At 38.9% G+C, this 15,754-nt stretch overlaps 2 protein-coding genes across 3 annotated transcripts in view; both read right to left on the bottom strand.

The window, feature by feature from the left end:
- Window positions 1-14,076, bottom strand: part of ATF7IP2 (activating transcription factor 7 interacting protein 2) — a 58,891-nt gene extending 44,815 nt beyond the window's left edge. For both annotated transcript variants that reach the window (XM_028117635.1, XM_028117636.1), the window contains exon 1: window positions 13,997-14,076. The gene's annotated coding sequence lies outside the window, so the exon portion shown is untranslated. The remainder of the gene's footprint in view (window positions 1-13,996) is intronic.
- LOC114219863 (uncharacterized) lies at window positions 12,310-14,145 on the bottom strand. The gene is made up of 3 exons (XM_028117482.2): window positions 14,121-14,145; window positions 13,671-14,035; window positions 12,310-13,170 (listed from the first exon to the last, which is right to left on the bottom strand). The coding sequence occupies exons 1-3, from the start codon at window positions 14,143-14,145 to the stop codon at window positions 12,940-12,942; spliced, it is 621 nt and encodes a 206-aa protein (XP_027973283.2). The 3' UTR covers window positions 12,310-12,939.
- Window positions 14,146-15,754: the final 1,609 nt, after the last annotated feature.

Raw genomic sequence — 15,754 nt, 5'->3', positions numbered from 1 at the left:
AAAGCCAATTTAGCTTTTAATTATTTTTCATAATTTAATAAAAATCTACATAGCAGAGAAAAATATTTTAGTGTTTATCTCTCACTATATCATATCAAGTCTGATCTAAACTGTAGGTCGGTAGGTAAATGGTTTAAAGGAAATAACTGTGAAATTACAAGGCAATCAAAGGCATAATAAAAACAACAAAAAAAGGAAAAATATGTATGTATGGGCATGATAGGCCAGTTATCTAACAAAGTATAGAGAACTTACTAAACTGAAAAGACAGAATCTAGGACTTTTGAAGGCACAAATAGCCCAGTCAAAGCTACCTGAATAAGTTTTTCATTTATCACTATACCTTACTTGAAGCTTTCCTTTATTATATCCTTTTAATTTACCATATCATTTGATCAGGAACAGTTCCAGGATTTGTGAGATCTTAAGTTTGAGGTGAATATGTATTTAGAACAAGAAAAAAAAAATCACAATGAATTCAAATTTTAAAAACCTGTCTGTCACGTATAGGGGTGCCTGGGTGACTCAGCCAGTAAGCATTGACACTTGCTCTCAAGGTCATGTGTTCAAGCCCCGTGTTGGGCTCCACACTGGGCATGGAGCCTACTTAAAAAAACAAAAAAACAAACAAAAACTCCAAAACACAAAAACAGACCTGTCATGTATTTAAAAAAAAAAAAAATCACAAAATCCAAAAAAATAGCATACTTTCATTAGTTAAAGGCCTGATTCAATATAAGGTTTTTCCCTATAGGACTACATATTTGATTGCCTCTTCATGAACACAATTTTTGCAGTATTTCCCATCGAGAGAATGAACAAACTAAATCTTTCTTCTAGCATGCTTAATTTTTTTCTTTTTAAGTATGCTCCATGCCCAGAAGTGTGGAGCCCAATGCAGGGCTTGAATTCATGACCCTGAGATCAAGACCTGAGCCCAGATCAAGAGTTGGATGTTCAACCAACTAAACCACCCAGGTGCCCCATTAGCATCGTTGATTAAATTTTAACTGATAATCAGGATGCATAAAACAATCAGCTTCATGTGAAGACATACTTTTTGTTGGTACTGCTACAGCTATGTGACTTATAAACACAAAAATTCTTACTTGATTTTAAAGACAGAATTCCTATCAAAAAAGAAAAAAATGTACAGTGAATTTTTAATTGAATATGCTATTATTTTTCTAACAAAAAGAGAAGTTCTTTCGACTAGAAATCCATGAGAACTAAATCCTCTACTTATGTTTTTAAACATCAGGTGATTGGAATATTTTCTCCTGACTACCTTCTGGCTTCATAAATTTCAATTCGTGGCTTCTTCATGCCTCATATATTGCAGGGGCCAGGCACTGTAGACCATCACAATCAGGCCAACAGGCAATAATTACCTACATTCAAAAGTGTCTATGAACCACAAATGTATCCTATTAAACCCACACTAAGTATATTCCCAATCACAAACTGCCTGAAGCTATTCTACTCGCAGGTGACACAAAGGTAAGGAGAAATCAAGATGAAGAGAGACAGTAGTCTTAAATGATTATAGTTGAAATATCTTATTTTATAAATCTTACAGAAACTACCAACCATGTGAATACACTGCTATGGTCCTTTCTCAGGGCCTTTAGAAAAGGCCCGGACTAGTGAAAAGCCCTGAAAACTTTGCGGTAAATATGCCTCTACATTTGATGCACACACAAGACATGTAATGTCCATTAATTATGAAGTATGACAATGTATGAAAATACTGAGTATCTTTGAACCACCCACCATTCAGCCAAATACCACCAGTAACTTGCATCTATCCAAGGTTTCCCACACCATGCCTCTCCCCCCTCTTCCCCAGCCTAAGGTAATTTTGTATCCTACATTTTGAGTTTATACTTCTACTTTTTAGGTTAGTTTCATTATAAATGTGATGTGTAAACAATATAGTTTAATTCTACTTACTTTTGACCAAACTATATAGTTGGTTTTTTTTTTAATTTATTTGACAGAGACAGAGATAGCGAGAGAGGGAACACAAGCAGGGGAAATGGGAGAGGGAGAAGCAGGCTTCCTGCCGAGCAGAGAGACTGATGTGGGGCTCCAGTCCCAGGGCCCTGGGATCATGACCCGAGCTGAAGGCAAACAACTGAGCCACCAGGCACCCCAGACTATAGAGTTTTCTAACATGTTTCTTCATGCATATCCCCAGACTCATCCATGAAACTGTGTATAGCAGTAATTCATACATTTTAATGGCATCATAATGATCCATTGGGTCAATATAACAAAACTTCTTTATCTAATTCTCTATGAGGGATATTTGAGTCATTTCCAGTTTTCTTTTTCTTACTAACATTATTGCTACGACTACTGTTTCAAGGTGCATGTCTATAAACATTTTTTGAGTGGATTTGTTGGGTAGCAGTAAGATATACAAATGTTCAAATTCTCAAGATAGTCAAATTATTTTCCAAAGCAGGTATACCAATATACACCCCTACAGGCAATGTATGAGTTACCACTATCCACATCCTCTCAAGCCTTTGGTATTGCCAGACTTAATTTTTACCAGTCTACTTGGATATGGATATATATCTCATGGTCTTAATTTGCACTTCCCTAATTAGTAGCATCTTCCTATGTTTATTGGCTATACATATTTCCTTATCTGCAAAATTCCTGGTTATATCTTGCTTATTTTGTTTTTGACTGGGCTGTCTTTTCTCATTTGTTTTTTAAGAGAACTTAATATATTATGAATAATCATCCTCTGTCAATCATTTGTTTTATGAGTTACAAGTATGTTCTCTCAATTGTGGTTTGTCTTTGGATCTTCCTAATTTTAATACACATTTCTTTTTTTTCTTTAATGGCTGAAGTTTAATCTCTCTTGAGAAATCCTTCCCCACCTCTACGTAATACATGAAACAGTGAGGCCTACTGGTGGTATAGAAGCCTTCTGATCTAAGTTATCTCAGGACACAGACCTGCACCATGGCTGTGCAATTATAAAAATACATAATATAAAAGCAGACCTGAGTGAATATATAACAGGAATACCTGCTCAGAGAGAATTATTTTTTTTTTATTTTATTTTATTATGTTAGTCACCATACATTACATCATTAATTTTTGATGTAGTGTTCCATGATTCATCGTTTGCGTATAACACCCAGCGCTCCATTCAGTATGTGCCCTCCTTAATGCCCATCACTGGGCTAACCCATCCCCCCACCCACCTCCCCTCTAGAACCCTCAGTTTGTTTCTCAGAGTCCATAGTCTCTCATGGTTCGTCTCCCCCTCCAATTTTCCCCCCTTCATTTTTCCCTTCCTACTATCTTCTTCTTTTTTAAAAACATATAATGTATTATTTGTTTCAGAGGTACAGGTCTGTGATTCATCAGTCTTGCACAATTCATAGCACTCACCATAGCCCCTACCCTCCCTAATGTCCATCATCCAGCCACCGCATCCATCCCACCCCCAACCACTCCAGCAACCCTCAGTTTGTTTCCTGAGATTAAGAATTCCTCATATCAGTGTGATCATATGATACTTGTCTTTAGAGACAATTATTTTTAAAGTTTATAAACATGAGAAAATTGGTCATAACAGTGTGCAACTTGTTAGCCGATAAAACTCAGGGCACTGTGGAGACGTACTTCACTTGGAAAACCTCTGCATCAGTATGCTTAGGGAAAAATAAGTAAAACTGCCAATAAAAGGCTCAGGGAAATTAAGTACTGGGGACTGCCTAAAAGATAAATGACAATTTACATATTGTAGAGAAGTTTAGTGAAATTTATTATTGGGAGAATAAAAATAAAAGACAGTCTAGTTGGGGATCCCTGCCATCATCAGGACTTCTCTCTGCAACCAGCTCCTTTGCTGTCAAATAAGCAACATTTCACACAGATCTTTAAAATCATGGTACTGTCCAGCAGGACAAGGTAGGAAAGAGAAGTCATCTATATTTTCTCAAGTTTTAAAGATCTGTCTTTCATTATTTAAGTCCTAAATCCATCTAGAATTGATTTTAGAATATACTGAGAGGAAGGGATCTAATTTCATTTTGTCCTCAGGTGTATAATTAATTATTGGACAGTATCCTGTTAATTTTGAACTTTTAAAAATGTTACCTTTCATTCATCTGATGATATAACTCTTGCTGAACATCCCATCAATTTGTTTTAGATGTCTTTTGTAAAACTTATTGAAAATATTTAGCCTAATGAATCTTTTAATAGAATTTAATCCATTTACGTTTAATATTGCCACTAAAGCTTTAACTTACACTTGGTGTTATGCCTTCTGATTTTCATAGCTTTTTGCTGTTATATTTTACTTTCTATTGTTTGATATCTCCATATTATACTCAAACATGAAAAGGTCCTTTTTATTTTATAAGGTCTACACATGCTTCATGATTCCATGGATTCTAGTATATTTAAAAGTTCTCTAAAAGCATTTCAGCCAGTGTTTCAGTAACTATTGAAGTAAAGAGTAAAACAATATTATTTAAATATATATTATCTTAAAAGTATTCAAGGGGTGCCTGGCTAGTTCAATTGGAAAAGCATGTGACTCGATCTCTGGGTCATGAGTTGGAGCCCCACATTGGGTGTAGAGATTACTTAAATAAACAAAACTTAAAAAGTATTCGAACTTTACATCCCAGATTTTACCTTACTTTTATGGTATATATACTTTCAACAATAATTTTGGATATTTACATTCTGCTTCAGAGCCAAAACTGGCTATTATTAATAAATCTGCTATAAACATTCATGTGTAAGTTCCTGTGCGGACACGTTTTCATTTCTCTTGGTTATATGTCTATATGGAACTGCTGAATCATACTGTAACTCCATATTTAACCTTCTGAGGAACAGACTGTTTTCAAAACCATCTGGACCAATTTACATTCACGACAGTAGTGTATGAGGGATTTTGTTTCAGTATCTCTTCATCAACCATTATCTCTTCTCCAGTAGAGTCATCTTGGTGAGAGTAATGTGGTACCTCATTGTCATTTTGATTTGCATTTCCTTGACGGTTAATGATGCTGCTTATTGTTCCAGCACCATTTGAAAAGGCCATTCTTTCCTCCAACGAATTGTTATGGCACTCTTGTCAAGACCAATTAATTTAAATCTTAAGGTTTATTTAAGGATTCTCAGTTTTATCCCACTGATATATAGGTCTCAATTACTGTAGTTTTCTGTTAAGTTTTAAATTTAAGATATGAGCCCTCAACTTTGTTTTTGAGGATTGTCTGCGCTATTCTGAGTTCCTTGAATATGTATATGAATTTCAGGATCAGATTAACAATTTCTGCAAAGAAGTTTACTGGACTTTGATAGGGATTGTGGTGAACCTAGACAGATCAATTTAGGGAGTATGGCAACCTCAATTTTATCAAGTACTCTGATCCATGAACATGATAGTCTTTCCATTTACTTAGATATTTAATTTCATTCAAAGGTATATTGTAGTTTTTAGAGTTTTGCACTTCCTTTTGATACTGCTCTAAATGAAACTATTTTTCTTAATTTCATTTTTGGATTATTCGTTGTAAGTATGTGGAAATTCAACAGAATACTGTATATTGATTTTGCCTGCAACACTGTTGACCTTGTTTTTATCTCTAGTTTTTTCTACAAACAAGATCCTATCTTATGTTGGTAGTTTTATTTCTTCTTTCCTGGTCTTGATGCTTTCTATTTCATTTTCTTGCCTATTCCGACTAGAAACTCCAGTACAATAACAGAAGTTGCAAAAGTTAACCTCCTCGTCTTGTCTGACTTAGGGGAAAAATCTTCAGTCTTGAACCAGATTCTATATGGCATTAGCTGTGGATTTTTCTCAGATGCCCTTTATCAGGATAAGGAATTTCCCAACTATCTCTACTTTGTTGAATGCTTTATTGTAAAGGAGCATTGTATTTTGTTAGAAAATATTTTAGCATCTATTAACATAATCGTATGGCTTTGTTTTCCATTATATTGATATGGTAGATTACATTAATATATTTTTGGATGTGAAACCAGCCTTGCATTCCTGGGATAACTAGCACTTGATCATGGTGTATAATCCTTTCTCTGGGTTGAATTTTTTGTATTGAATTTTTTAGTATTTTGCTGAGGATTCTCGCATCTATATTCATAAGAGATACCGTTCTGTAGTTTTCTTGTGAGGTCTTTGTCTGATTTTGTTATCAGAAGAATACTGGCCTCCTGGCCTCACAGAATGATTAGGGAAGTGTTTCTTCCTCTTCTATTTCTTAAGAAAATTTGAAAAGAATTGGTATTTTTATATGTTTTATAGAATTCAACAATAAAGCCATCTCATACTGGCCTCTTCTGTGTTCTAATTCAGTCCCTGTACTTGTTATAGGCCTGTTCAGATTTTCTATTTCTTCTTGAGTCAGTTTTGTTCATTTGGGTCTCTTTAGGAATTTGTCTATTTCAACCATTTAATTGATTGGCATAGAAGTGAATTGTTCTATAGTATTCTCATCATTTTTTGTAATTTCTGGAAGTCGGTACTTATGCTCCCTCTTTCATTCCTGATTTCAGTTATTTGAGTCTCTTTTTCAGTCTAGGTAAAGGTTTGTCATTTTGGTCTTTTTGAAAAATAACTTTTGGTTTCCTTGATTTTCTCTATTTTTTCTTTCTTAATTTTATTACTTTCTGCTGTAATCTTTATTATTTCCTTCATTCTTCTGACTTAGGTCTAGTTTGCTCTTCTTTTTGTATTAAGAGTAAAAGTCAGGTTATTGACTTGAGATCTTTTTTATTTTTTTTGCCTTAAAAAAAAAAAGGCTCCACACCCAGCATGGAGCCCAATGTGGGGCTTGAATTCACAACCGTGAGGTCAATACCAGAGCTGAGATTGAGTTGGACACTCAATCGACTGACCACCCAGGTGCCCCGAGACTTTTTTTTAATTTATTTTTTTTAAAGATTTTATTTATTTATTAGAGAGAGAGAGAGAGAATGAGAGATAGAGAGCAGGAGAGGGAAGAGGGTCAGAGAGAGAAGCAGACTTCCCGCTGAGCCGGGAGCCCGATGCGGGACTCGATCCCGGGACTCCAGGATCATGATCTGAGCCGAAGGCAGCCGCCCAACCGACTGAGCCACCCAGGTGCCCCCTTTTTTTAAATATAGGTGTCCATCACTACAAATTTCCTTTAAAATATATATATATCTGAGAGAGAGAGAGTGAGTGAGCACAAGTGGGGGAGAGGGAGAAAGAGCATCTCAAGCGGACTCCCTGCTGAATGTGGAGACTGATGTGAGGCCCCTATCTCACGATCCTGAGATCAAGACTTGAGCTGAAACCAAGAGTCGGACGTTCAACTGACTGAGCTACCGTGGCTCCCTGACTACAAATTTCATTCGAAGAATTGCTTTAATTTCACTTCAAAGTTTTGGAATGTTACGTCATTTTCATTCATTTGAAAGTATTTTCTAATTTCCCTTGAGGAGTTCTTTGACCCAGAGGTTATTAGGAGTTGTTTAATTACCATACAGTTGTGAATTTCTCAAATTTCTTCTCGGCACTGAATCCTAATTTCATTCCACTGTAATCAGAGTGTACTTCATTGATTTTAATCCTTTTAACTTTGCTGAGGTTTGTTTTATGGCTCAGTATGCCTATACTGGAGAATGTTCTAGGTACATGAGAATGTGCTTTCTGCTGTTATTTTGACTGTTTACAAGAGGTCTCTAAGGTCTACTTGGTTCGTAGTGTTATTCAAGTCTTATTGATCTCCTGCCTAGTTTTCTATTCATTATGAAAGTGCTGTATTGAAGTCACCAATCATTATTATTGAATTGTCTACTTCTCCCTTCAATTCTTGTCAATATTTGTTTTATGTATTTTGGTGCTGTTATTAGGTGTATATAATACATACATACACACATATGTATATATAATTGTTATAACTTCCTGAGGGACTAGTCCTTTTCTTATAAAACATCCTTCTTTACCTTTAGTAAAATTTTTGTTCTAAAGTCTATTTTGTCTGAAATCAGTATAACCACTCCTACAGTTGCTCTTTGTACAATAGATCTTTTTCTATCCTTTTACTTTCAACATATTTGTATCTTTCAAACTAAGATGTTATCTCCTGTAGACAGCATATACTTGGATGCTGTTTCTCCTCCAATCTGAAAATCTCTATATGACTAGATTGTGTAATCCATTCAATTTTACATTATTAATAGTTCAATTTGTGTCCATTTTACATGTCTCACATCTTTTGCTTCTCTATTCCTTCCTTTAATGCCCTAGGTATCAGCTTAAAAGGCTTTATAAGTGGCATTTTAAAATTTCACATTTATGGGGTACCTGGGTGGCTCAGTTCGTTGAGCATCTGCTTTGGGTTCAGGTCATGATTCTGGGGTCCTGGGATCGAGGACCACATTGAGATTCCTGCTCAGCACAGAGTCTGCTTCTTCCTCTCCCTCTGACCCTCCCTACTTGAACTCTCACTTGCTCTCTCAAATGAATAAAAACGTCTTTGAAATTTCACATTTCTGCCTATTACAGAGAAATATAAGCAGTGTTTTAATTGATCACATCTCCCAATTCATTAGATTCACTTGTTTGAATTTTCTATGTAGGTAATGTCATGATTTTTTTCTGGCTAATCCTTATTTTTTTCTTTTCTTGTCTTCCTACATTTAGAACCTCCGGTATGATGTGATAGGTATGCTGTTAGTGCACATGCTTCTCTTATTACCAAACTTGGACAAAGTGTGGCATTTCATTATATCACCGCTAAAAACGATTTTTGTAATAATTTTTGGAGATACGCTTTATTGGTTTAATAATTACTCTTCCATTCCTAGTTAAGATTTTACCATGAATATGTTTTCAAGTTAATCAAATGTCTTTTCATATCTATTTAGAGGATTACATAATCTCATTTCTTCAATTAATTTGCATCATGTTGATATTTTAAAATATTTTATCTAGCTTATTCCTAGATATTCTCCCATGTTCTGGATTAAGTTTGCTAACATTTTGCTCAGGAATCTTGTTATCAATATTATGAAAGAGAAGAGTGTAATTTTCCTTTATCATGTTTTGACAGCGAGAGTATATACGGTGGCCTCATAACACTGCAAGGTCTTTTCGATTTTTAGTTTGTGTTTGCAAATGGCATTACTTCTTCCTTAAATGTTAGAAATAATTCACCATAATGCCATCTGGACTTGGAGTTAACTTAGTGATAAAGCTTTTCAATTATAACTGAATTTTTAAAAATAGACACAAGACCATTCATATTTTCTACATCTGTTTGTTAACTTTAGTTGTTTTTCTCTTTCAACAGAATTTCAAATTTATAAAGTTATTCATTATTTTCTAATTATATTTGTAACATTTGCAAGATCTGTAGTACTTCTCTTTTTTAAAAAATGGATGGGGGTGGTGGCAGCTCCAGTCAGGCTCAGCCTCCCGCTGTCTTGCCTCCTGTACCAGCTTCTTAGCACATCTGGGCAGATGTCAGGACAGTGAGTTAAGTATATTGACACCCACTGGCCCTGGAGATTGGTTTTGCAGCAAGCCTGGCCCCACTGGTCCAGCAGGCTGAACTCACTCTGGCCCATGGCTGCCTGGCACAGGGACGGTGTCAGCTGTTGTTTCTGCCACTGCTCCTTCTTTGCCCTGGTAGCCAGCCAGGCTTCACTGAGTCTGGTGTAATGCTCTTTTTATTCTGTTTCTGATATTAGTGACAGTTCTTTTTTCTTCATCATTCTTACTAAAATTTATCCATTTAATCACTATTTTCAAAGCACTGACTTCTGGCTTTTCTGACTTTCTATTGTACGTAGTGTTCACCATTTCCTGTTGGCATTAATTTCATTTTCTTCAGGCTTGATTTGTTGTTCTTTTTCTAGCTTGAGATGAAAACTCAGATTTTTAACTTTCAGTTCCTTTCCCTTCTCACTTTGCATTTAAAGCTATAAAATTTTCCTCTAGTTCTGCTTTAGTTGAATTCTACACATTTTGATAAACCCTACCTCAATTTTAATACTTGGTTCAAAATATTTTCCAATCTCCATACTTCTATGATCTGTGGATTATTTAAAACACTGATTAATTTCCAGGCAATTGCAGATTCCCTATTTATATTTTTGTTGAAAGTTAGCTTAATTACACTGTAATCAGAGAATATTCTCCAAAATTATTTCAATCTTTTATTTGTTGAGGCTAGCTTCATGGTCAGTTTTTCCAAAAGCTCCAGATATATTTGAGCAGAACATGTCTTCCAACACTGTTGGGTGTGGTGTTATTATACGTAAATGCCTACTAGTTCAGATTTTTTTAGTTGTGCTGTTCACAATCTTCCAGCTATTAAAAACACTGATTGTAGGTTTGTCTATTTTTTTCTTATTTAATCATTTTGCTTTTTTCTTTATATAGTTTGAAGCTTCACGTAGATACTGATTTGAGTTTCTCTATTCCTGGTGATGGACTGGTTTTCTTCATTATGAAATCTCTCATAATGCTTCTTGTTGAGACAGTATCTTAATACATGTAAGCACTAAATAAATGGCAATTCTTGTTATATTTTTTAAAAATCCACTGAACCAAATCTTTACCTTCCCTTTACTAAAAAGTGAAACTTGAAAACCAACCAACCTGAGCTAGGTTATATAACTTGTTCCAGGAAACAGTTTGGAGCCAGCATTTAAGTCCAGGATCTTAAGACACAAAGAAATCTTGTATCACAAGTACAAATCCTCCCCTACCCAGAAAGTCAGTTATTTCTCTCCAAATATGAAGAGACAGGGTTATCTTCAGGGGTATATAATGGTCAACAAAATGACAAAACTTGATCGACTTGTGCCAGGTGACAATCTCATAATGAGCATGAACTAATCCTTACTCCTCTAAGTGTGGTCCATGGACCAGCTGCATCAGCCAACTTCTAAGTGCTAGTACAATTTTGCTTTTACTTTAAAAACTTATCAATGTAATACCATAAAATGAAACAGTATAAAGTGCTCATAATGAAATGAAGTAGTTGCCTGTCAGCACTCCTTAACACCCAGTGACAGTTAATTTTAACTAACCATTTGTTTTTTTATATCTCAGTATTTTTAATACGTTCACACTAGTTATTTCTTGTTACAAATTCTGACCATTATCAAATTCCTATACTTAACAGATGAGATTTAGCTCTTTTCTATACCTATGCACCTTTTAATCACATCAGTAGCTAAATCAATACTTAAGTTGTTATAGGCAAGTATTTTCTACATAATCAGACTATCATGACTGTATTATCTTTCCTATATTTTGTTTTTTGTGAAGATAATGAATTTAATCTACTGACTTCCTATAAACCTATCTTTCACTGTTTTCAAATTCATCACAACTTGTCATCTATCAATGTTTCCCCTTTTTCCCAACTCCTTCAAGGTCATGTTTAAAGATCACCTCTTCAAAAAAGCCTTCCCCCAAGAAAAGGACTTCCTTATCTGAATATCCCATTACAAATATATATTTTTAGTCATGAGCTTTGAGAGCAGAGATGTGTCTTTACTTTTACAACCTCAGGAAGAGGAGTTTCTTTATAAAGCCGCTTTATAAAATGCCGGCTTAAATGTATACTCAACTTATAAAAATTAAGTTCTGGAAAGCCAGCCAGGGTCATTCTTTCCTTAAAGTACCAAAACAGGCCTCAGCAACTTTTGCCATTATACACACTTATGACACGGAGGTACATTAATGGTACTGCATTTAGTAGATTGTGTCTACATAATTAATGGTTAAATGTGGTAAGATCTGTCTATGAACATCCCTTATATCCTAAGAAATTTAATCAGGAGTTCAAAAATTCAAACTACATCTGATTATCTCCCCTACCCAGAAAGTCAGTTATTTCTCTCCAAATATTACCTGACTACAAACTTTCTGTCCTAATGAGATTGGTAAAGCTGAAAAGTGATGAGAAGTTAGGTACCTGGGTCTATAGTAATGCATTTTAAAGGTATCTGTCAAGGTTTAAGACTCAGAGAACAGGCGCGCCTGGGTGGCTCAGTCAGTTAAGTGTCTGAGTTTGGCTCAGGTCATGATCCCAGGGTCATGGGATGGAGTGGTAGGTGGAGAGTCTGCTTGTCCCTCCCCCTCTTTCCTCCTCCTCCCCCTGCTCGTGCTCTCTCTCTGAAAATTAAAATCTTTAAAAAAAAAATGGCTCAGAGAACAGAGTATTTAAATGATAATATGAGATGAAATAAGATAGTCCTTTTTTATATTTAATATAATCTCACTCAACTTAATGAGAACACTCTTGCACATTCAAAGTTATAAAGTTTATTTTTATTTGTAAACAACTACCCAATATATTACTTAAAATTTGATTACATGAAATGAAATACATCTGTAAACACCCACTAAAACAGAATTACAGGATATGCACAAAGATGTGAGGGTCACACCGTTATTTTCACACCAGAATTCAAGATATTAAGTAGCAAGGAAATACAGTGGACTGAAAGCTGAGGTGATGTACAAGAGTCGTTAAGAAAAAGAGCAGAAGATTCAAGATGTACCTAGACACACCAGCTCTTAAAAGACGTAAATCATTTCCAATACGACACTCTTCATGCATTTCTGTTGAGGCAGAAGTCAATCTTAGGATGTGGTCTGTACAAATCTGCAGATCAGACTGAGAGTTAAGTAGATTAATTCGATTAGGGTCAGACTCAACATCTCTAAAAACCGAACTGAAGGATAACTACGAAGGCATACTTCACAAAAGCTGGACTTGATGTAATTAAACCTTGATTCAGAGGCTTCATTTTTGCATTTTCAGTAGCTCTCCTGTGACATAAGTTATCTTGGTCTTGACTGTTCTTCATCATGTTTTTGCAAATACCTGTGTCGCGGATCGTTTCCTGGCTACAAATAAACACAACACAAAATCCTCATGGGAAGAGTATGAGATCCCAGGCTGGAGTAACCAAAGTCCGTTTAAAGTGGACAGGACGCAAAGCGGTCCAACGTGTTCCTTCCAAGGGGCTACTGAGCACACTGCTTCTAGATCTTGACCACACGTAAGTCTTTAGGGCAGTGAAAGCTAGTTCGTCCTGGATCCCACAACAGATGCCGGCTCGCCACGTCAGCAGCTTCATCTTCAGGCCCCGTATCAGGCAAAGCTGGAAGAAGTCAAGTTTTCCAAGAACAGTCGGACTGGAGTCAGAGACACAAAAGCAAACAATATGCTTCCTCTGTCCACCCTACACATCCTCCAACTTTGCCAAAACGGGAGGGAAAGCCGGCCAGGTGGGGGCCGGAAGGAGAAAATGGTCTCTGATAAGTAGATACGCCCGTATTTTCAAGCTTGTGCGCCAGCGGAAAAGCCATCTCCAGGACGACTGGGCTACAGCATCCCCAGCGCGGCTCAGCGCAACAGGTGTCCGGCACACGTGTGCGCGCCGACCCCCCAGACCTGGGCCGCGGGACTTCAGGGGGCCCCTCTGTCCCCGGGCCCCCCGCGCCACGACACTTCTCGATGACAGCCTCCTCGCCCCCGGGGAGCCTCCGTGCGGCCGCGCCGGCCCCCCGCTTCTTCAGCCAGCCAGCCAGCGCCGCGCGGGACCCCAGTTGCCCCGGCGCCGCTAAAAATAGTCCGGCCGGGCCCCGATCCCGTACTTACTCGGAAGGATAAAACCCTGAGGCCGCCGCCGTGTCCGTCCGTAGCCGCGACCCCCACGCGGGGCGCACGCAGCCGCCGCCGCTCCCCGCACCGCCCCCTCGGGAAGCGCCGCGGACGCGTGCTCTCGCCCGTCGCGGCTGTCCTCCCGGCCGGAGCCCCGGGGCCACTCTGCGGGCGCCTTTCAGTCGGCCCCGCCACTGCGACCGCCCTGCTCGCGCGGCGTCCCCGGGCTTCGGCGCCAGCCCTCAGAGAGACGCGCGGCGCCGCGCAACCGCCGACTCGGCCAACCGCCGCTCGCGCGGCGCTCTCGCCCGGCCCCAACGTACCTCCGGCGGCGCCGCACCGGCCGCTTCTCTCAACAGAAGCTCAACGAACAGCAACCGCCGAGCACAATAACGCTCCCGCCAGGACCTGTGGAGGTAAGTCTGCCCGCGCCCGCCCCAGCCGGACTCCCGGCCAATGGCAGCGCGAACATGCGGCGATCCAGCCAATCAGGGGCGCCCTGCTGGAGTGGGCCGGGCGGGGGCGGGGAAAAGCGGCCGGGAAGTGGAAGTCGGCTGCGGGGTGCCGAGAGCTCTCCCGCCGCGCCGCTGCCTCTCTGTCTGGCTGTCGTCCGTGGCCGCCGAGTGGCGGCGCCGGACGCCAGGCCGTTGCTCTGAGGGACTCACGCGACGCGGTGGAAAGTTTTCCGAAAGTCGTGACCAGGGAAACTTTGTTTACAGAAACCGACTTGAATTTTCAGAATATTGCCTTTAAAATCTCATTCACCTGGATTACGGAGTTTTGGGACGACTCCTAAATTTTGCGACCCAGGCAAGTGGGCTGAGCCCAGCTGTGTTTTCTTGAGTTTCTTATATTGTCCTGGGATCCTGCCACCTTTAGGCTGCGTCAGATTTCGTGAGGCACATAATGGCCCTTCTTGTGGTTGCTGTGTGTTCAGTCAGTTCTGAGTGCCCCCTCTATGCTCACGGCAGGGAACGAACTTAACCGTCATTTGTGCGATAAAGCTCCTCTCATCGCTGAAGGGAGAGCTACTGGCCTTGTAATAGCTACTGGCTGCAAAAGAAACGAGACAAGGCCAGACCTTCCAGAAAGCTGGGTCATGAACACAATAACTACCCAGTGGGTTTCCAAAATCTGGTCCAGGGATTTTGGCGGGGTGGGGGGGCGGTCCGCAAAGGCAATACTATTTTTTTTTTTAAAAGATTTATTTATTTGAGAGAGAGAATGAGAGCCAGAGAGCACGAGAGGGAAGAGGGTCAGAGGGAGAAGCAGACTCCCTGCTGAACAGGGAGCCCGATGTGGGACTCGATCCCGGGACTCCAGGATCATGACCTGAGCTGAAGGCAGTTGCTTAACCAACTGAGCCACCCAGGTACCCCGGCAATACTATTTTTATAATAGAAGTTATTTGCCTTTTCATTCTGTTGGTCTCAGGTGTGTTCAGCGGAATTTTCCAGAAACTTCTGGAAAAGTGTCATTGTAATATTGCAACATGTCAAACGCAGACACAGATAAGCGAATCCAACGGTCTGAAGTCAAACACTAAGGAAATTGGCAAAAAAAGTAAAACAATGCCAATCTTTGCACAAGTTTTTTTTTTGTTTCGGAAAATAATTTTTAATATGGTTGAAGGGTGTACATAGGGTTGCTGAGAGAAAGAGAGGGTGTGGGAGGCAAGTGATTTGGAGTCAGATAAGAATTTGGACTTAATTCCAGTGAGAAGTAGACTTCAGAAATGTTATGTCCATTTAGGGTAATAGTGTATCTTGCCTGCTTTTTTTTTTTTTTTTTTTTTTTTAAGTAAGCTCTATGCCCAACGTGGGACTTGAACTCATGACCCGGAGATCAAGAGTTGCATGCGCTGCGGGCTGAGTCCACTGAGCTTGGGACTTATAAAAAACTATGACACAACAATTGAGTGTTGTTTTAAGCTGCTAACTTTGTAGTAATTGGTTATGGAAAAAATAGAAAATGAATACTAGCATTCTTTCTCATACCCCTCTCAGCAATCCCAGAGGCAGGGCTGGAATCCTGGGAGCTACGTTTCCCAGATGCCCTATGGCCAGTGTTCTGGTTTCACT

Source organism: Eumetopias jubatus, unplaced genomic scaffold, assembly GCF_037043125.1.
Source record: "Eumetopias jubatus isolate StellerSeaLion01/CBP00866 unplaced genomic scaffold, mEumJub1_p1.0 scaffold_12, whole genome shotgun sequence".
Taxonomy (NCBI): domain Eukaryota; kingdom Metazoa; phylum Chordata; class Mammalia; order Carnivora; family Otariidae; genus Eumetopias; species Eumetopias jubatus.
This window is presented reverse-complemented; position numbering and strand designations above follow the sequence as displayed.

Bases quoted from the DNA above. Each gene is read 5' to 3' on its own strand.
- LOC114219863 (XM_028117482.2), bottom strand. From the start codon at position 14,145: ATGTTCGCGCTGCCATTGGCCGGGA. The intron at 14,036-14,120 runs GTCCGGCTGGGG...CTGTTCGTTGAG, and splicing joins CGCGCTGCCATTGGCCGGGA to CTTCTGTTGAGAGAAGCGGC. The intron at 13,171-13,670 runs GTAAGTACGGGA...GACTTCTTCCAG, and splicing joins TCAGGGTTTTATCCTTCCGA to CTTTGCCTGATACGGGGCCT.